The following is a 19,944-nucleotide window of genomic DNA, read 5'->3' on the forward strand; positions in this document are numbered from 1 at the left end:
GTGGAGATGAGGATAGATGAGGATAGATGAGGAGGATGTTAGAGGACTTTTGGCAGTGAATTGAAGATATGTGATAAAGTGAGATGAACTTGACAAAGAGAGGAACTGGATGGACTTACTGGAAAGCTCAAGGTCTTCGAAGTGAAGGTGCGCGACGATGTTGGTAGTGGTCAAGTTGGAGATGTTGATCTTGAGGATGATGGCCTTGGTGAGGAAGAAGGTTTGAGTTGGAGTAGATGAAGAAGAGAACTGAAATGGCAAAGAAGAGCCTTCAAAGTCCAGAAGCAAAGGATCGCGACTACAGAATTGAATGGCGAGGACAAGTTATGAAAATGTTTGCCAGAAGTTGATGATGTTGGAAGAGGTTAGAAGAGAGGGTGAGGGTCGTGAAGTGAGGATGAACGATTGAGCCGAAATAGATGAAGTAGAGGAACGGAAAGATAAAGAAGAGCCTTAAAAGTCCAGAAGAAAAGGACTGCGACAACAGAATTGAAGAGTGAATGCCCGCTACAGAGATGGCTGTTGGGATTGACTCGATATTGGATGAGGTTAGAAGAGAAGGCGAAGATCATGCATGACAAGAGGCCGAGGGAAGATCAAAGAGACTGGAAACATTGGACATCAAAGCGTGACATTGAATTACCCAAGGAGAGCATGTCTAAAGGAATTGAGCATGAGAGGAGAAGCCCATCAGTGAGTGCAGCGCACAGTCTTCGCAGCCACCAGCAACTGAAGCCCAAGATGCAGACCATCGGCAGACTCAAATGAACACTCGTCATTTAACAATTACTAACAACGATTAATTAAAAGTGGTAGCCTCAAGCTTCTTCACCAATTCCTCTTCCTCATCACTCTCCTTCTTCTCCTCTCCATTCTCAATCTCAACCTCCTCAATCACAATCCCCTTCCCTTTGGCTTCACCCTCCTCCTCACTTTTAGGTTTCCAATATATACTCGTCGTCGAAAACGCACAATCCAGTCTCTCCTGTGGAAAGTCACAGCGTTCGTATGCCTTGTGCATTCTCTCCACGTTCTCGATATGCTCGTCTGCAAAGATACTGTTCCCAATTAGCACCAACCCATCACCCTCACCGAGCGCAATATCAACTTCAGGGCATAACTTACTCTCCCCAATCTTCCCAGCCAGTCCCAACAAACAGCGCAGGAAGTTCACCCTTTAGCGCATCGTTGTACACAGGTCTGTAGAGATGAACGCCAAAGAAGAGCGTCTTCTCATCGACCATCTGTGTACCCTTCGGATCATCAAGAACGGTATGGCCGATATTCTCGAGAAACCTTTTGTCGGAGGCGTTGAAGGCTGGGTCTTGGAAGAATGTCTCAACCTTTCCACTCGTAATTTTCTCTGCTCAGGTCAGTCCCGTTCATGTACAATTTGATGAGAGTAGACGTACCCAGTTCTTCAACCATGATCTCAAAAGCCGCAAGTTGCGCAAACGTTGATCTCTTGCCATCAAGATTAAGCCCGTCATTCGGATCAAATGTCCCAACACCCAAATGAACCGCCTTATCAATCTCTGTCAAATGCGACGCCTTCGCCGTGACAAGTTCACGAAGACGAGGACAAGAGTACGCTTCCTCCTCCCATCTCTTGCGATGCTGCCTATAATCCTTCTCCAAATCCTCCGGACTCCTAAGACCTTCCGTCTGAGGCTTCGCGTGTCTCGATGAGTGAGATTCGGTATTGTTTCGTCTGTTCTTGCGTCCCTTGCGCACGACTCTCGTCCAGTCTGAAGAATCCTGTGATGAAGACATTGTGAAGCTAAATATTGAACGTGAAGCCAAAGCCAATGTGCATAAAACAAAATTGGCAGAAAATGAAGTGAGATGATGAATCAATTGATACGATCGTGTAAAAGTTGGGGAATAATGGTGAGATGTTCACTTATAGTGAGTCTCTCAGTGAAGATTGTCGTGAAGATTGAGATTTCGATACTCCACAGGGCTCGGTGAGCGTCGGTGAAGACAAGGTGAGTTTTAGGATCTTAGTGGCGTTTTGAGTTCAATGTTTAAAAACGATGGAGAATAAAACTCCGACTGGTCTGTCTCTGCCCAAATTATATAGCCCAGCGACGACATGATTGCTCGTTCTGTGAAATATTTGTTATTATCGTCATGCTGTGGCTTGCCATGTCACAAATTGAAGACATCCGTAAGGCGCATGATTGAAGAACCCATGGTCCAACAAGCACAAGTTAAACCCTCTCTCTCACCGAAAATGCAACGATAGCACAGAGCACAAAGGGACAGCCAATCACAAGCCGTACTGATAAGAGCATCAGCTTACGGTAGTGTCTGCGTCTGTGCTTGTCTAGCTTGTGTGTCTCTGGTGATGGATGTGACCATCTTGGCGTCTACGCGGCACCCAAGCCCCGAGCCTCAAACTATCACCAAAGCCATCATCAGATCAAACCGCGGCTACGAATCGTTCATCGGCTCTCCTGATCCGATCTTTCCATGAAGTGAGTCGACCTCTCCAGTCTCCACCGTCCCTTTTTGCAGTCTTCATTAACCGGCATATCCCATCACCAACCCCCGCCCCTCTACCCCATCGACTCCAATATCTCATTGGCTCACCTCTAAGATAAGTCTAGCGCCAGCGCTTAAAGCATCTCCAGTCACAGCCCAGAAACGCCCTGTAGCCCTGTAAATCACTCATCCCACTGATCCCATTGGCCGTGTGTTCCCGTTCTGCAGCAGGGGTCACACCCTCCAAGATGCATCGTCAACGGCCTCTTACTGGGCCATCACATCCAATGTTGAGCTGGGCGGCTGCAAAGATGGCCACCCAGCGCAGTGCCTTAAGACCAGAACTCGCGGCCTCCTCTTCATCTTCCTTTTTCTCCGAAGAAGCTCTTGTTTTATCATAGTCGTTGGTTTGTGAAATTTTTAAATGTTCGAGGCTGAGCCTTGTTCTTGTTCTTTGTCTGTTTGCTAGAGAGTATCACCCAATACTACGAGATAAACCACACAAACCGCAATCATGAGGACGTCAGCATTCATCTCGGTCCTCCTCGCGACAATCGTGTCAGCACACAGCGTGATTACCTATCCCGGCTGGCGAGGAAACAACCTCATAACCAACGCAACATTTCCCTACGGCATGCAATGGATCTACCCATGTACGTCCCCCTCTACTCTCTCACCTCTCCTCAGCGACACCAATTAACATCATCAGGCGGCGGTCACAATGTCACGACAAACAGAACATACTGGCCCACAAGAGGCGGCGCTGTCGCATTCCAGCCCGGCTGGTTCCGCGGCCACGAGACAGCCTTCGCCTACGTGAACATGGGCTTTGGCGACGACGGTCCTGACGGCGGCCCAGCGAACATGACACAGCCTGTCGTCCCCATGTTCCAGATCCTCGGTCCCACCAACAATCCCTTCCCCGGAACCATCTGTCTCCCTCAGGTGCCTCTGCCCAAGAACACCACCGTAAAGGCAGGCGACAAGGCTACAATCCAAGTTGTAGAACTCGCCGTTCACGGTGCAGCTCTGTACTCTGTACGTCCTCCATCCCCCGAAATTTGCATTGAAGGAAAGGTTGGCTAACATGTGCAGTGCGTCGACATCATCTTCGCAGAGCCAGGAGACAAGAGAATCGCCGAAGTTAACGAGACAAACTGCTTCAACTCCACCGACATCGGCTTCGCAGAGATCTACACCATCACGACCAAGCAATCGGGCTCCGACGCCTACGTTAGCGAATCCGGCGCGACACAAACCCTGCGCCAGCTGAACATGGCAGGCTGGCTACCGCTCGTGGCAGCGGGTGCATATGCCCTGTTTGCGTGATTGACGAGACCGATATGAAAGAAAATTGTATAAAGCATAATGACTGGCGTTTTTACGGGCGGGGAACTTTGGTATATCCCTGGGTTTTATTGTTTATATCCCTTCATTTATTTTTATAATGTTGCGGCTGTCCTGAGGGGACTGAGATACCGCACGTGGTGTGTTGTTGGAGGAGCTTTATCTGCTTCATTCATTTGAGACACCGCGTAGGATGAGAATCTACGACTATTCAAGTTCATGAACCACGCTATTGATGTGATAAATTGTCGTGAGAATGAGATGCTAGAGTTTTGAAGTGAGATGAAATGAGACGATGGCTCACGGTTGAGATCAATTGACAGACGCCTCTCACAACGCCACAGACATCACAATCACCACAAAGCCATTGCGTATCAATCTATCGCATTCGTCTACCACTAATTCTATGTGTTTCTCTTCTAAATCCGTACATCCGCCGTTCCACGTCAAGCAGAACCCGTCTTGGCGCTGTATCTGCCTGCATACCCGTCACCATCATATCACATTCACGGAGCGACCTTAGCGCACTCGGCCGCGACAGACTTGACACGCTCCTCAGAGCTTCGTCCAACAGCACTCTGGATCCACCCCTTGATACCGAGATTAGCCGCCTCCGCCTTTGATGCGGAGAGCAATGTGCCGAGCGCTACTAGGGCGCGGTATAGAACCTCTGAGTCTGTTTGACCATCACGGGAGAGGATCGTGCCGAGAAGGATAGCGAGACGGCGACGCTGATCGGGTGTGAGGAGGCGCTCGCGATGGACGAGCACTGAGAGGTTGATTGCTGCGGTTGTAGCAGCGATGAGGACGTTGCGATTGAACGGCCCGATGGGTTCCGAGGACACACCAACGATACGCTCCAGGAACGAAATGGCCTCGTCCGATTGAGCACTAACAATCGAGCGGCCATTCGCGGTGGAGAAGATGTTGGCGAGGGTACGTAGACCCATCATGGCAGCGTTCTCGTTGGGAGTTTCGCCCTGGGGTAGAGAGGACGCGAAAGCAAGGTCGAGAAGGGAGCCAACGGTAGGGTCAGAGAATTGAGCGACGAGAGGGTACTTCGCGACACAACGAAGGAGATCAAGACCGGCGAGACGGTCAGAGTAGGGCCATTGTGTAAGGATGCGGACGAGAAGAGGCAGGGCTGTTTGGGGAACGGGTTTGTTAGACTCAAGCGCGGCGCGCAGTTCCGACAGCACAGATTCATCGGATGGGTTCAAAGCGGCATCTTTGCGGCCCGATGAGATCATGTTCTTGTTGACGGTCAAGATTTTGTTGAAGATTGCTGGTGTTGTCAGTAATTGAGCAAAAGCAGAGGTACAGACCTCTTACCTTCGTATTTGGCTGCTGTAATGCTGAGATAGTCCTTCTGGGGGAGCACCTTGGGCTGGGTGTTCTCACCAGGTCGGTATCGTGACTCGGTACCAAGAGGATCAGGCCCGCTGGCCTCTGAAGTTTGACCAAGAGTAGCTCCCTTGGTATTTTCGGTGATGAAGTTGGCCACATTGTCAAGATACGAGAGCGGTAGCTCATTGTCGCCCAAGAACTTGGTGGCTCGCTCGTAAGGGTTCTCAGAGAGGTTGTAAGGGAGCTTCAGAGGAGGCTTGCCATCCTCAATATCGACATCAAAGACGTAGTCATACATCTTTCCTTGATACTCAACCTTCTTACCAGTGCTGGCGACAGCATCAACGACTGTACCAACATTGACCCATTGCTGTTGGCTCACTGACCACGTATGAGCAGTGACATTGCCATTATCCTCCTTGATCATCTGAACCTGCCCCTCCTTGGTACCCGCCTTGCTGGTAAGGAACTCCGGACCAGGAAGCTTCTCCTTGTTGACACCCCCGACCTGTTGCTGAGGGATCGATGACGCCTTGACAGACTCTTCAAACTCCTTGAGTGTCGCTTCATCGGCAGTACGGTCGGGGCTTCGTGTAAAGACGCGGGCAATACTATCGCTGGCACCCGTAACGATGTCGCCGGTCTCGGGGTTCGCAGCGACTGTCCATACCGAAATGGCGGGATGTGTGATTGTCTGTACACACTCGGTACCCTTCCATATCCTGACGGTACGATCCTCTCCCGAACTAACCAGCTCACCTGTCGGGAGACTGGCCAAACTGTAGACAAAGCTTTCGTGTCCATGCAGCTCGGCGACTTGTTGGCCATTCAGCTTCCACAGGCGGATTGTTCCGTCGTTGCTTGCGCTCGCAATGTCTGCACCACTGGGATGACCGTTGGGTACACGACAGAGAGCGCGGACAACATCAGGTGTGTAGATGGTAGAGCTTGGCGACACCTCACCAGCAGTAGACTGCCGCAGGTCAAAGATACGAATGCTCTTGTCAGCGCAACCAGTCACTACTGTGTGCTCATCAAATGCAACAACGCTCCAGACCGCCATGCTTTCGTGGCCGCTCAACGAGAGCTCTGTTTCCCATTTCTCAGGGCTCCATACCCGCGCCTGACCATCCCAGCCGCCTGATACCAAGTATTTGCCGTCGGGTGAGACGTCGAGCGTGCAAACGTTGTGAGAATGACCGATCAAGAGACGTTCGGCGTTATCGGAGCTGGAAGCTTTGGGGGACTTGACTTCGATGATGGTATCCTTGCCACCAGAGACAACATAGCCGTCTGGGTGCTCACTGGACGGAGGAAAGAAGGAGATCGAGTTGACGTATTCGGAGCCACGGCTGACCAGGGTTGCGTCGAAGTTCGGGGGAGATGCTTGGGTGCGGCGCCATATGCGGACGCTGCAATCGCGGGAGGCGGTTAAGACGGTATCGGGAGAGGGGAAGGTTGCGGCTCGAACCTATCGATCCGTTAGTGTTTCGAGATGCAGAGAACATCGCCTAATAATGCCTACATCGGATTCGTGCCCGACCAATTGCGCCGACAGCTTGAAGTCGGTCATTTTTCTGGAGGTTGGTTTGGTGGACGTATGATGAGAGGACGTGACACTGCTGAATGCAGTGGAGGGGGGAGCTTGATGAATGACTGGACGATGATGCAACTGGGTCAAGAAAGAGAACGGCTTGCTATCTCTCCAAACAAGGGTAACGCCAACGACAAAAAATCTGAATCACAGGAATATGGAAGAGGTTGTATCGTCAAAAAGTCATCAAAGGAACTGGAGAAACGTGACAAATCGTAGAGTTGTTCGTTGGTCAGTAATGGAAGCTGATCGATTGATTGCCCCTTCCCGTCGGATCTGTCCCGTCCAGCTTAAGCCACAATGCGTCACTAAGCACCAGCCACCTCCACTTGGCCGGGCATATCGCTCGGGCTTAGATGTCGTGAACGATCCGGGCCAAGGGGAGGCAATAAAACTCCAGACTTTAATTCTGGACGAAAAAAAAAAAAAGATTTAGGCAGGATTTAGGTAAATTGGCCTAAACCCAGGGGTCTCTTAACTCTCTTTGATGGGTTTATTTTGGCAATCTCCTCCACAGTCTGAAGTTTTATTGTTCCCTCGGGCGGGCATTATTGCTTCTCATTTAAGCATACCTTGGGTAGGCTAAAATTAGAATACTGCATATATCATAAGTCATTGTTCTACCTTCATGGTGATACTGCTTTAGTAAGAGTTGGGCAGAAATAGCTGTTGAGAAGACTCAGGAGAGTGCAGTATATATCTTGCGTGGGATTCCGGACCTTTTCTCAACGCTGTACGCTGAACCAAAAGAGGCCTTACACAATTAGACACCGTAAAACACCTCTTTATCTGTCTCACAAATAATTCCTTGTCCTGTATCATCAATATCTTTGTCTCTTAAGTCGAGTCAAGATATTGTAGCCCCCAAGTGTACCCCGCTTTGTGGCGGTGCCCACCGGAAAGAAGGACCCCGTCGTGTAACCCCGCTGCTCAAGTCGGGCAAGCGTGACCCTGTCATTTTGAATGCGCGCCGCCGTTTCCTTCCCTGTCCAACCTGTTTCGTCCTCCCCGTCTTCGCAAATATTTGGCAAATTCATCACCGCCCTCCTTTCCTCTCTCTCTTCTCTCCTTTCTCTTCTCAAGGGGGTTCGCTTTGGGGGCAATATTCACGCTTCTTGACCTCACGACACGACCTGATACAATCACGACCTTAACGTTCCGATTCTCCATCTCTTTCCTTCAAGTTTTGGGCTCGTCATTGTCATTTGCTCGAGAAAGACGCTCCACACTTCTGCGACGACACGCGACAAGCTCTGCCACGAGTCACGATTTAAATCACTCTTAACGACGCATACGACTGTTACGGCCTCTCTCATTTTCCAATTTTGACATCCTCGATTAATATCGGGTATCTCGCTACTCTCTAGACCGACATCGAATACTACAGCTGGCCGCAATTGGCTAGATTCCCATCAACGAACCGATTCCCCGCTCGTCTTCGCTTCTCTATTCTGTCGCAATGGCTTCCGAACCTCGACAATACCATCCTCTGACCTGCCACGGTCATTCTCGACCTGTTCCTCATATCGCCTTCTCTGCCTTTGAGAAGGAAAATGAGAAGGAAATTGAGAAGAAGACCGACAGCTTCTTTCTGATCTCGGCCTGCAAAGGTGCGTCAATGTCTTGTCTCAACAGAGCGCATATTGACATGATATAGATGGCAACCCTATGCTTCGAAACGGTATGACCGGCGACTGGTAGGTCACTGTCAACTGGATCTAGTAGCTCCTCTGACTTGCATAGGATTGGCACTTTTATCGGTCACAAGGGTGCTGTTTGGCAAGCTAGACTGAGCCCTGATACTTGCAGCGCAGCGACTGCATCGGCCGATTTCACAGCGTGAGTATTCTCCGTCACAAAACCCAGCTCCGCTGACATTTGCATAGCAAAATTTGGGACACCTACTCCGGCGAGTTGCTCTATACGCTGCAACACGATCACATTGTCCGTGCCATTGCCTACCCTCCCGACAACTCGGATCTTATCGCGACCGGTGGTTTCGAGAAGAAGCTGCGCATCTTTGATCTCTCGGAGCTGTCTTCTACTGGGTCCCCTGCTACAATCCCCGCCTCCGCTGGCTTCGAGATCGGCGAAGGTGTTCATACTGGTTCGATCAAGTTCATTTGCTGGACCCAGGACCCTAACATCGTTGTGACCGCATCCGACAAGACAATCCGATGGCTCGACCTGCCTAGCCGGGCCTGTATCCGACACGAAGTTCTTGATGGAGACATCAAGTCTTGCGAGATGGTGTCACTGGATTCCCAGTATGCTTCCCCTACCGACATTGGCGGCGGATTGCCAGTTCTCGCTGTTGCTGCTGGAAAGACGGCGTACTTTTGGGGTGGTCGCAATGCTATGGACGAGCTCAAGCGCTTTCCTCTGAGCTACACTATCGCTAGTGTTGCGCTCGACCTCAAGGGTCGCAAGCTAGTTGTCGGTGAGGAGCCCGGCACGTGGGCCAAGGTTATCCGATACGACGATGGAAAGGAACTCGATGTACACAAAGGACATCACGGACCTATCTGGTCAATTGCATTCTCGCCTGATGGCAAGATGTATGCCACAGGATCGGAGGATGGTACCATCAAGCTTTGGAAGAATTGTGAGGGCTTCTACGGGCTCTGGCGCGGAGGCGGAGAGAAAGTTGCAGAATAGGAACGCAGACTGATCTCTACATCCACGGACAATTCGGAGGCTGATGCTAAGTCCGAGTTCTCGTCCACTACAAAGGGTAGTAAGCGTGACATGGCCAGTCGCGCGAGTCTTGGACGCTCATTCAGAACTGAGAGCAGCGAGCACTCACACCGAACAGGCAGTCCTCTTGGCTACCTGTTCAACCATCACTGGTGATTAGCTGTTTAATGGGGAGCTTGTTGACAGTTGATATACGCATTTTGAAGGGAGATTGAGAAGTTTTCTATGTTAGACACGACACAGTTTAGTGGAGATGGCCTCAGAGGCCGATGATGAGGGCAACAGATTAAATACCTATCTACAGACGCTTTAATACAATAGTGTACTATCAGCCGACTAGCTATCCAGCCCGTCCAGTCAATCTCAATGCCATCATTTCACCTCACTTTAGTCCTATCGTCCAAGTAGGCTATCTACTCTCTATCTATAGAAAGTTCATCCAGTCTACCTAGCCACAGTTAGTCAGTCTCTATTCTACGACCAAGATCCCAATTCAGGGGGCGCATACTTAGCATTGCCCAAAAGACCTCACCAAGAGAAAAAGCTCATTCACAAATTGTGTACAACTTTAACTTCTGCAGCTTACGAGGGACACATCTACTTCGCGGTACGCATCTTGGCCTCACGCAGAGCAAGGCGGTCGGCCACCACGACCTGACGGTCGAATTCGTGCTGGTAAGTATTCGTGCTGGTAAGTACGTTCATAGTGCGACTGGCGGTCTCCGTTGCCGTCTTTGAACTCTCCGAGCATGCTGCGCGACTTCACAACGACAGTCCATGGGTCGTCCTTGATGGTGGGGATGAGTTCCCAAGGCTCGGTGGCGTCCTCAGGGTGGATGACTGTGCTCTCCTTCAGGTCACGGTCCTTTTCTTCGTCGGAGGGGCCCTTGATCAGAGTGGTCACCTTCTTGACCAGCATGGAGAACATGCTGGGCTTTGTGCACTCCGCGGGCCACTTGAAGGATGGGTCAGATGGCATCTGCATTCCCATGATGGCGGTTGAGTCGGTGTGTTGGTGTGTTGGTGTGTTTGGTGTTGTCGTGGCCGAAGAGTCCTAGGACAGTGAAGAAGGCTGTTGCGTCCAAGTTGAGATGTGCAGGTTAGTGTTTGGTGATATCTGTAGCCGGGGAGTCCTGGGGATAGCGTAGAAGGTTGTCGTATAAGGCGTCCAAAGTTGGGTGTGTAGTTGGTGTTGGTAGGTTGGTGTTGATGGTTGCTGATCTCAAGGAGTCCGGGTGGAAGTGAGGTCGAGGATGACTGAAGGAAAGAAATGAGAGTTGGATTTGGCCAGAGACATCGAGAATATATACGCTCAATCTCGAGGCGATGGCTGCTTCGTCGCGAGATCTCTTGTTCTACTGGCACTGGCGAGTTTCGTCGAACAGCCAGCATATCTCTCTGTCCCTACCAGTCCATACACCTGCGCAACTGGAAATCGCAGTGGCAGCACAGTCGCCAAGCTGGCAGCCTAATTCATCCACCGTCGTGAATACAGGAGATCCTCCTGTTCGCGCGCATTCATCTCGAGCTCCTCGCTCGAAGTGCGATTGTCGTCGCTGTTCGCGAGATCACCATCGAGTTCATCATGATCAACGAAATCCCACTCTTCACCGGTCTCTGCATCTGTAATAGTGATGCTGGGGTTGCTACAGAGTTGGTACTTGGGCATCTGCTCCTTGACATGCTGCTTGGGGGTCTTGGAGAAGATTGGCCAGAGGGTGTTTTTGAGGCTGGACATCACGGGAGGCTTGCTTGGTGGCCTTGCGGCTGGCTTCGGAGGGAGAGGCGAGAGTAATCATGATTGCGATGGTGTCTTGTTACCGAGTTACTGGAAGTTGTTGATGTTGATGGTGGTGCTGGTTTGGCAATCAAGGCACTCGTCGCAGTATGCTCGGGGCACAAACAGAAGCCCAGGAGGCGGAATAGAGTTGACGAGAGAAAGTAGCGATTGCATAGTAATTGAATGGCAAGTGTTGTGTATTTATTGCAGGTATTGAGAGTGAATCAGCGTCCTTGGCCATTGTTCCCGATCAGTTCGCTGATCCGAGCGGCTTGTGTGTGAGCAGTGGCAACCGCCGCAGAGGAATTGGCAGGCTAGAGAGCTCTATTATTAGTGCAACAAGAGTCAGAAAACCAATTGGAACCTCCGAGAGAATGTTAGATGAGCTTTTGATGACAATGGTGGTTGAGGGCTGTTCAATTGAACATCGCTGCGCTAGGGCGGCTGTTCCATGACCTCAGTTTTCTCGCAACAGAACAATGGAAACAAATCGCGCATGCTTGGACATACTCTAGTAAGCCGAGTGATATAGGATATTGCGAAATTCAGGTCTAAAGAGCATTCGTTGGCCGCCAGCAATGGAGTGGCTCGATGGTGATGATTGGCGACTGACCAGCGGAACGAGAGCAGCGACATCACAACAAGGCATTTCTTAAGACCGATTCACTCTAGCGAGCCTCAATAGATATAAAAGAGATCCTGAGATTGTACGCCGAACAGTTTGTCTCCATATCTTTGATGTCGAGGATGGCAGTCTTGGACTCTCACAGTATCAGGGAGAGTCTTACGGCGGACCTCAGCTTGCTGCAACAGAACATCGGAGATGAGTCGCAGTTCTTTAGACAAGACCTAATGGAGCGGGAGATATAGGATATGGTGAGTACCAAGTCAAAAGAGCTTTCGTTTATCATGCGTGATATGGTGTCTAGACGATGAAGGCTGGCGATTGACGATTATGCAGCAGAACGGCGAGCGAGGACACCACAATAAGCGCCCCAATTGGGCTGATTTCACTTAGTTAGCCGTAGAGATACTAAAAAGAGCCCTCAAATGAGTACGTGACAGTTGATCTCATTATATTTGATGTTTGGGACGGCAGTGTTGACCAATCTCGCAGCATCAGTGAGAATGTTGTCGCGGACCTCAGCTTGCTACCACAGAACATTTAGGACGAGTTCAGCTTCACTACAGATGCTATAATGACCAAGGTGATACAGGCTAGTAAAAAAACTAAGTTAATAAGCTGTCGTTCGTATAAGCAATGTGTCTCGACGGTGATGGTCGACAACAGACGATTGCGCACCTGACGACGAGCCGAGACACCACAACAGACGTTTCAATTGACTACTCTGAATTCAGTGAACACTAATACACATAAGAGGCATCCATTAATCGGTGGAAGGGAAGTTAATCTCAACATATTTGATGTTGGAGCCATGAGACACGGTGACTGAGAGTCTTGATCAGTCTCGCGACATCAGCGAGATGAACATAGCAATTCCTGGCAACAGAACAATTGATATGATCTGTATTACCTCGACACATACTCCAATCGGTCGAGCGATACTCTAAATTGTAGCAGTCAAGCAATAGAGCCTTTATTCGCTATTATTCGATATGGTGCCTTGCTGGTCACGATTAAGGATTGCGTACAGAACGACAAGCGACGACAACAAAACATGGTGCCCAATGGACTGTACTCACTTCAATGAGTTTTAACATACATAAAATTGATCCCCTAATCATTAAATGAGCATTTAATCTCAATTGATTTGATGTTGGGGTCGTTGGGCGCGGTAATGGCAGTCTTCGGCCAGTTCCATAACGTCACTGAGAATGGATCGTGGAACTCAGCGCGGAAAGGGTAGAATAACAATATAGATGAGTCACGATCCCTCAGACATACTCTATTAAGCCATGAGATACATAATATTACTAAATCTGGGTTAGTAGAGCTTTTGTTCGTCATGGGAAGACATGCTGCTTCGATGGTCGATTGACGATTGTGTACACAACGACATCACAAGAAGATGTGCAATTGAAAGAACTCATTATAGTGAGTCTTCGCACATCCAAACTGATTCCATAGTAAGTAAGTGAGTAGTTTATCTCATTATGTTCCTGTTTGTGCCCGTTCAGCGCGATGACGGCCGTCTTGGCCAGTCTCGTCGAGAATGTTGTCACGGACCTCGATTGGGAGAAGGCGGCAACTCATGGCAACAGAACAATAAATATTGCTAGAGTTATACTAGTCACCATATAGTAGACTGAGCGACACAGGCTATCACAGAAGCGAAGTCAATTGAGCCCATTTGTTCGTCGCGGGTGATGCTTCCATGGTCAATTGACAAACACGCAGCGAGACGATGAGCCGCAACATCACAACAGGACATTCCGATCGCCAAGCCTCTCTCCAGAAAGTCATAACCCCTTCTACTTGGCACTATAAATTGGTTTATGTATAGTTTATCTCTCTATCTTCCTTCCTATGGACATCAAGCAGCGAGCGACTCGTGCTGTCGCAGTTGGCAACGCTGCATTTCACGACAATGACTGCCAATTCGGATCAACCATCTTCATGGGCCCACGTGAAGTTATACTCACTTAGCTCTCTCAAGCTTCTTACTTGGTCGCATCCGCGACGTGCGGCTCTACGACAATGTCCTCGTGTCTTGTCGCGATTGAACCAACTCGCCAGCATCCCATTTCATGACATTGACTGGCATCATGGACAAAACATCGTCAAAGCTCAAATGAATGAATCTCAATTGAATCTCTCGAGGCCTAAGCTAACCTGGGTTGTAATTGCGATATGTGTTTCTGCGACAGTGTCTTCCTGCGTGTCCAGTCACGACAACGCTGTCGCGCGCATCACTGACACTTCATTACACGATGTCAACTGCTATGCTAGACAAATGATGATGAAGAACTTAGACCTCTTAGCTTTTAATTATTTCTCTTGAACGCTCGACTTTGCTCGGCTGCATCCGCGATATGCGGCTCTGCGATAATGTCCTGGTGTTGAACGACGAGCAACGTGGTCGCAATTGAACCAGCCCTCAGATGCTCGCCTCACTTCATCTCACTCCAACTCATCCACGCGGCGTCAAATCCGCCGAAAGTGAAAAGATGATTAATTGAGATTCAATTTCTGTTTCACTGCCTCTCATCAAATCTCAATTCCTGACTCACGATCCGACATCACGGCGTCTCGACCCCCTCGTCGGCCGACACGGAGCCGGACCTCAAGCTCAATCACCAACGACTAACGACCAACACGAAGTACAGCAGCACTTCCGCTTACATAGTAGATCTCAATTCCTTCAACCTGAGACCGCTAAAAAAGAACCACCGCATCAAACCCCCCCGCCTCTTCCGGCATCGCAGTTCTCAACCAGCAAGAGCACGAGTTTCGCGCATGCACGGGATAATAATAGCCAGCCACCTCCACTCTGTCAAAAAATTAGCGCGCGATGCCATGTGGAAAAAGCGCCAAGATCTTCAACTCGACCTTAATGTCACCGGATGCGTTAGACAGTGGATCAAACTCATATCAATCTCACAATTGTTCAATGAGATTATGCCTCGTGCCAATTAACTTCACCGGTGTGTCCCAGATCCAAAGATTAAAAATCGCGGCTCCGAGTTGTCCGGTCCACGGTGTCAAGACCGCACAGCAAAAATTTCTTACACATGGCTTAGGCATCTTTGACGTTTGCGTCTGGAACGGGCTACGACCAGGATAAGTTCTCCTCTCTGAATCTTGGCTACGAATCAAGTGGATCTCAACTCATTGCTAGATTGGCGAGCTGAAGGCACCGTATAGCCCAGAGCAGAAAGGAAGAGTGTTGATCAGTGGGCGGAGCGGGATGTTACAGGGCGAGGTGAGATTCGGCAAACAACAGAGAGAGGGAGATCCTGCAGTGTTGTCTTGGCTAAATGAAGAGGGGGGGGGGATTAAACTGCGTTACGCAGTGAAGGATGCATTGGCGTATGATGTCGATGCACGTAAAGCAAGGAAAAGATGGCAACGAAAGAGGATGTGATCAGAAAAGACCTTTTGTCGCAAACGAAAAAAGGAATAGGGTGGCTGATTAAATTACATGGGGAAGTGTTCGTTCGTTTGTTCGTGCACGAATTTATGAGACATCATGTTTTCTCGCTGTTGGTGTCACATCTACCATCCGGGGTCGAACACGAATTGAGGGGGAAGCTAAAGTGGCAGAGGCCTCAAGACAAACGGCCAACGCCAACACCAACATTTTTGTCTCAGCGTAGCATTCACTCAATTAGAGACACACAAGAAAAAGGAGAAGGAATGTCTTGAGTTACAGCACATGAACGCCACAGCGGAACAACGTTTGACAAAAAACGAAAACGACACCCTCGTGAATTGGGGATCAAAGCTTGGGTAGCTTAGCTCATGTGGAGACGAGACGAGAGAGAAGAGGACAGAGCTTCCCCCGCCCGGCCGAGCGAGCACCAACTGAAGCATGAGCTTATGCAGGGTTCCATTGTGTGTACCCAGCTTCAATTGAGTCTTGGGAAGAGACGAAATAGCTTCAGGTCGTACAAGGAAGAAAAAGGCTTGGGTGACATCACCTCCCCCTCGAACGATTGAGGGGAAATGACAAGGACTAGATGAGGAAATGGAAAGAGTCGAGATGATCGTGTTGCGATCAACGAAGCACAGACACCGGACGCTGCCGTAATCGAACCAAGAAATGTGACAGAGGAGATTGACTTTAGATTGCTCCAGTCAAACGACAAAGACCAGATACTACGTAGATGAGAGGGACGGGTTGAGATGAAATGTCAGAGCTTGTGAAGCAACTACCGTAAAAAGAAAAGAGAGCCTTTGCCGTGACAATGTCATGTATTTTGCAGTGAGAGTCAATTTGCGCGGAGAGAGAGAGAGAGAGAGGGTAGCATTCCATTGACACACACTGGTTTATGGAAATGGTTAGCCGACGCGGCCCGCTGCAGGGACGTTTTACGCCGCGCCATGTCACAAAAAACAAAAACCAAAAAAAGCCAGAACCAACACGGAATTCCTCCCTCTAAACTCAATGTAACTGTGACTGATTCAGCTGCGCGAGCCCGTGAATTAAAATTTGTGGCTGATTTAGAAAAGCACGGGCAAAGGAATGAGATTGAGTCAAGATGCTATGCCTCATGAAAAGTGCGGATCCGAAGGCTGATTGATAGCTTGACACGCTAGGACAGGGCTGATTGATGGCATCCCAATTTCTGTGGGGATGATCAAGGGATTGACACTTCAACGTCATGTCGATCCTTCACCAAGATATAAAAAATAAAAAAAAACAAGAAAAACGAGAACGAAATACGATAGTGAAGAGGATCATATCAGAATGAACATCTGCAATTGCCCGTCACTTACCCATCGTGATGACAAGTCCCTGCTGCCCAAATACCTTCAACGTCACCGTGTTTCAGCCCTCCCTCTCTAAAGATGCCACTAGCCGCGCCGCGAGATGCCGCAAAAGACGCCGCAAGCTCTCCTCACCCCTCTTGGTGTTCCTCTCCCGCTTCTGTAACTCTACGGTGAAGACCCGGTGAATCTCAGAACGCGCCGATAATAAAAAAGGTACGACGAGGCCCGCGTTTAAATGGCGATTCCCGAAACACCGTTCTCGTGATACCGTAAAACACACCATCAAACGGACGACGAGAGGCACGTTTCGACGATTATTTCCCGCGATGCAGCCCAGGTCCCCTCGCACCGAAAACTTAGTAGGGGAGTACATCTAGCCTAACACGTGCCCTCCGTTCCGGCCCCCTCCGCTCACGCGTTGGGTGGGCAGGTCAGTCCAAAATGGGCTGTTAGCAAAATCAGGCCACTTTTCATCGCAATCCCGGTTATTCCACCACCACGGGTGAAATCTCAACGATGGGGGGGGGGGTTTTAATGATGTGCAGCGTTTGAACTTGCTTTGTTCCCGGGACAGCGGACGGGAGGCTGCTTTAGTGGTGAATCATCGACCCATTGCGACGTAATTGATCCGAGGAGCTGTGACGATTTTGTGTATATTCAGAGATTCATTGAGGTAATTATACGGATCAACATACGGGCAAGGTGAAGTTTCGGGAGAGAGTCAAGATTGCTTGGTGGATGAATTGAGATCGCGGGTATAGACAGCAGAGATAAGATGGAGGTTGATTGAGAACAGACGTCGACATGGGGGTTTTAGGTTGCATGCACGGCATTCAAACAGAGTGGGAACGAAAACATGTGTCTGTCTGTATACCCTCACATTTTGCATCCAATTCTCGTTCCTGGATGCATTTAGCTTTTAAATGTATCCGCTTCATCTACGCGACGATAGCACAATCCCTGACACCCGACCGGTCTCGACCATCAATTGATCATATCAGCATGTTTTAAATCTGCATGTTACAATTATTTCCCGACAATTGTCTCACAACGACTCCATCTTCGGTGTTCGCCAAAAACATTTAGAACGTTTGGTTGACCTAGGCCTCGGGATGTTTTTTTTTTTTTCTTTTAACCCACGAAATGTCCAACGGCGATTGACCTCGCCACGCTGCGCGGAACAGTGCCGGGGGAGCTCTTTGGACGAGGGGGGCGTCTGGATCGATAGGCGAGGAGCGAGTTTTGTTCGCTTCGGTGAATGCGGATTTGCTTCTGAAGAAAGAAAGAGACGGGAAACGTTTAGTGCTGTTTTATTTTTATTTTTAATTCTAGCCTTGAGTTTTACTGGGCTGAGGCTGATGGTGGATACGTCTCACGAATTATTGAATCCTTTTGATGGATATGCTTAAGAAATGGCCGCGTAGCGCAGTGCCTGAGTGTTAGCCCGCATATCAATTGATGTGTTACATTCACCGTTGGAATAAAAAAAAAATGCGTGTCTCGGCACAAACCCAACGCCTCAGACGACAATGTCTTGAATGATGATAACAACGTCGGTTAGAGACAGCTTTGACATTTCGCTACGGGATCAACGGGCAGCTTCTTTTGCAAACGGCGAGCCAGAAATGATTGACTCGCGAGTCATGATTGGGCGGCACGGACAGTCTGACAGCTCTGAACAGGGATCAGTGCTGTTCTGGACCTTCTGGAAATTCCGAGGCGCATCGGGTAAGGAATTTCTGACAGCTTCTCAATTGCATTAAACCCAGAAGCATTTTTAATTCGGTAGTTGGGTATACCACGACGTGTCAACATAAATGTCAATACGTGGGTAGAGAAAATGCAGGTAATTGGCACAGCGGAAATCTTCAACAGCCTCGCTTGCATCCTCGCACAGGGCACTCGTTGACTTTGGTGACAACCATTGAATTCTAGAGCGCGCCGACACCGTCGATCAAAAACGGACCGGGGAGCAGTTCAGCCGCTGGGAATAACAATTCGTTTGCGCATGTGCGTGCGTGCGTGCAGCATCTGTCAGTAGCCGCTGAGCTTGAGCGTTTGACTTGGACTCAGAATAAAACAGGGCTATTGAGATCTCGATGAGAGATGTACTTGTGAGAATCCCATTCCCAATTACAGGGGGTCGCCGAGGTGAACAATCCCTGGTGAGAGAGTGAGCTTCAGACGGAAGACGGAGTGCGAGGACCCCCGAAAAACGAGCGAGAGAGAAATGAAAAAAACGACCCATGATGGTATCAAAAGTGGTCAATCAACTTGCCCATCCTCTGAATCCCATCCCATGGCCCATGTGCTGTCTTCCGTGCCCGTTTGTCCCCCTTCCCGGCTCAGTTATCCTTAGCTTAGCTACCACCCCCTGGCAGCATCCTTAGTGCTACCCCCCGCCAAGCTCGGCAGCCCCCGCCGCTCGACCTACGGGTCGTATGACGCGGAACAGACTCGTCGGGCGCTGTCGCTCTTGCTAGCAACTTGAACAGCGCTCCTCTTATTTATTTTATTTTGTTCTAGGTTGTCTATATATCGCTTGCCCCGTCTGACCATTTTCGGTTTCTGGAAGCACAGCATCGATATCTGAATAACATCACAGTCCTCTCACCACCTGCACACCACGACCTCTCCATCTACAGCAGTATCTCGTCTCACCATCTGGCACCCCCTTAAACATATCCACACGCCCCGAGCATAAAGATACAATATCACCACCTCAGCCTTTCAAGCACCACCATCAGTCAACCATCGACTCTGCAAACCTCACAATGGCCCGACATATCATTCGACTACTTTGATCATCCCCAGAACAAACAGGTATGTTTTGTCGGTCCTTTTTACCCTTACAGCACAACGAACCTTACATAAACCCTGGCCCAAAGAACCCTTGTCGTGTGGTTTTTTTGACGTCTGGGGCATTTGCATTGTTTATATGGCACATGTTTCCCCTCCCTCATCCCCCCCTCACCTCACCTCGCCTCATCTCAGCCCACTCTGCCCAATTCGAGTTACTCAACGGTCAACATCTACAAGTCCCATCTATCAATCTCATCTCTATATCAAGACCCTCTCACCACAACTCACACCATTTACTCTCTACTCTACCATCTCATACAAGCTCATTGTCTTGATCACGTCTAACATTGACATCTTCAGCACCTTGTTCCTACATCCTTCTACGACCCTGCAGACTTCAGCGGTGATTCGGCCCATTCTCCCGACTCACCACTCTCGCCCGTCTTCAACAACCCATATCAGCTCCCCGTCTCAAACGATTGGGTCAACTGGGAC

The 19,944-nt window shown here is 49.6% G+C and overlaps 7 protein-coding genes across 10 annotated transcripts; 2 read left to right on the forward strand and 5 right to left on the reverse strand.

The window, feature by feature from the left end:
• Positions 1 to 628: 628 nt before the first annotated feature.
• Positions 629 to 2,229, reverse strand: FOXG_15661 (uncharacterized protein). Its single transcript, XM_018395762.1, has 3 exons — positions 1,413 to 2,229; positions 1,126 to 1,363; positions 629 to 1,058 (listed from the first exon to the last, which is right to left on the reverse strand). The coding sequence occupies exons 1-3, from the start codon at positions 1,771 to 1,773 to the stop codon at positions 800 to 802; spliced, it is 858 nt and encodes a 285-aa protein (XP_018256031.1). The 5' UTR covers positions 1,774 to 2,229; the 3' UTR covers positions 629 to 799.
• Positions 2,230 to 2,763: 534 nt separating this feature from the next.
• FOXG_15662 (uncharacterized protein) lies at positions 2,764 to 4,089 on the forward strand. Its single transcript, XM_018395763.1, has 3 exons — positions 2,764 to 3,140; positions 3,197 to 3,525; positions 3,583 to 4,089. The coding sequence occupies exons 1-3, from the start codon at positions 3,002 to 3,004 to the stop codon at positions 3,814 to 3,816; spliced, it is 702 nt and encodes a 233-aa protein (XP_018256032.1). The 5' UTR covers positions 2,764 to 3,001; the 3' UTR covers positions 3,817 to 4,089.
• Positions 4,072 to 7,094, reverse strand: FOXG_15663 (uncharacterized protein). Its single transcript, XM_018395764.1, has 3 exons — positions 6,707 to 7,094; positions 5,167 to 6,652; positions 4,072 to 5,119 (listed from the first exon to the last, which is right to left on the reverse strand). The coding sequence occupies exons 1-3, from the start codon at positions 6,752 to 6,754 to the stop codon at positions 4,341 to 4,343; spliced, it is 2,313 nt and encodes a 770-aa protein (XP_018256033.1). The 5' UTR covers positions 6,755 to 7,094; the 3' UTR covers positions 4,072 to 4,340.
• Positions 7,095 to 7,691: 597 nt separating this feature from the next.
• Positions 7,692 to 9,997, forward strand: FOXG_15664 (uncharacterized protein). 2 transcript variants are annotated; one of them, XM_018395765.1, is made up of 4 exons: positions 7,692 to 8,385; positions 8,433 to 8,472; positions 8,519 to 8,614; positions 8,662 to 9,997. In XM_018395765.1, exons 1-4 carry the CDS (start codon positions 8,235 to 8,237, stop codon positions 9,431 to 9,433), a joined length of 1,059 nt encoding a protein of 352 aa, XP_018256034.1. In that variant the 5' UTR covers positions 7,692 to 8,234; the 3' UTR covers positions 9,434 to 9,997. The 2 variants fall into 2 exon arrangements, with proteins under 2 accessions (XP_018256034.1, XP_018256035.1); XM_018395766.1 differs by having other exon boundaries at positions 7,692 to 8,472.
• A 97-nt stretch (positions 9,998 to 10,094) lies between these two features.
• Positions 10,095 to 10,463, reverse strand: FOXG_15665 (uncharacterized protein; the record flags this gene model as incomplete). Its single annotated transcript, XM_018395767.1, has 1 exon — positions 10,095 to 10,463. The coding sequence occupies one exon, from the start codon at positions 10,461 to 10,463 to the stop codon at positions 10,095 to 10,097; it is 369 nt and encodes a 122-aa protein (XP_018256036.1).
• Positions 10,464 to 10,572: 109 nt separating this feature from the next.
• FOXG_22107 (uncharacterized protein) lies at positions 10,573 to 11,210 on the reverse strand (the record flags this gene model as incomplete). The annotated part of the gene is made up of 2 exons (XM_018402503.1): positions 10,573 to 10,729; positions 10,966 to 11,210. The coding sequence occupies 2 exons, from the start codon at positions 11,208 to 11,210 to the stop codon at positions 10,573 to 10,575; spliced, it is 402 nt and encodes a 133-aa protein (XP_018256037.1).
• Positions 11,211 to 15,908: 4,698 nt separating this feature from the next.
• FOXG_22108 (uncharacterized protein) lies at positions 15,909 to 19,691 on the reverse strand. 3 transcript variants are annotated; one of them, XM_018402506.1, is made up of 3 exons: positions 17,343 to 19,691; positions 16,654 to 17,283; positions 15,981 to 16,327 (listed from the first exon to the last, which is right to left on the reverse strand). In XM_018402506.1, exon 2 carries the CDS (start codon positions 17,018 to 17,020, stop codon positions 16,706 to 16,708), a length of 315 nt encoding a protein of 104 aa, XP_018256040.1. In that variant the 5' UTR covers positions 17,021 to 17,283; positions 17,343 to 19,691; the 3' UTR covers positions 15,981 to 16,327; positions 16,654 to 16,705. The 3 variants fall into 3 exon arrangements, with proteins under 3 accessions (XP_018256039.1, XP_018256038.1, XP_018256040.1); XM_018402505.1 differs by having other exon boundaries at positions 15,909 to 16,327; positions 16,654 to 19,691; XM_018402504.1 differs by having other exon boundaries at positions 15,978 to 17,283.
• Positions 19,692 to 19,944: the final 253 nt, after the last annotated feature.

This window comes from Fusarium oxysporum, chromosome 8, assembly GCF_000149955.1.
Source record: "Fusarium oxysporum f. sp. lycopersici 4287 chromosome 8, whole genome shotgun sequence".
NCBI classification, from domain to species: domain Eukaryota; kingdom Fungi; phylum Ascomycota; class Sordariomycetes; order Hypocreales; family Nectriaceae; genus Fusarium; species Fusarium oxysporum.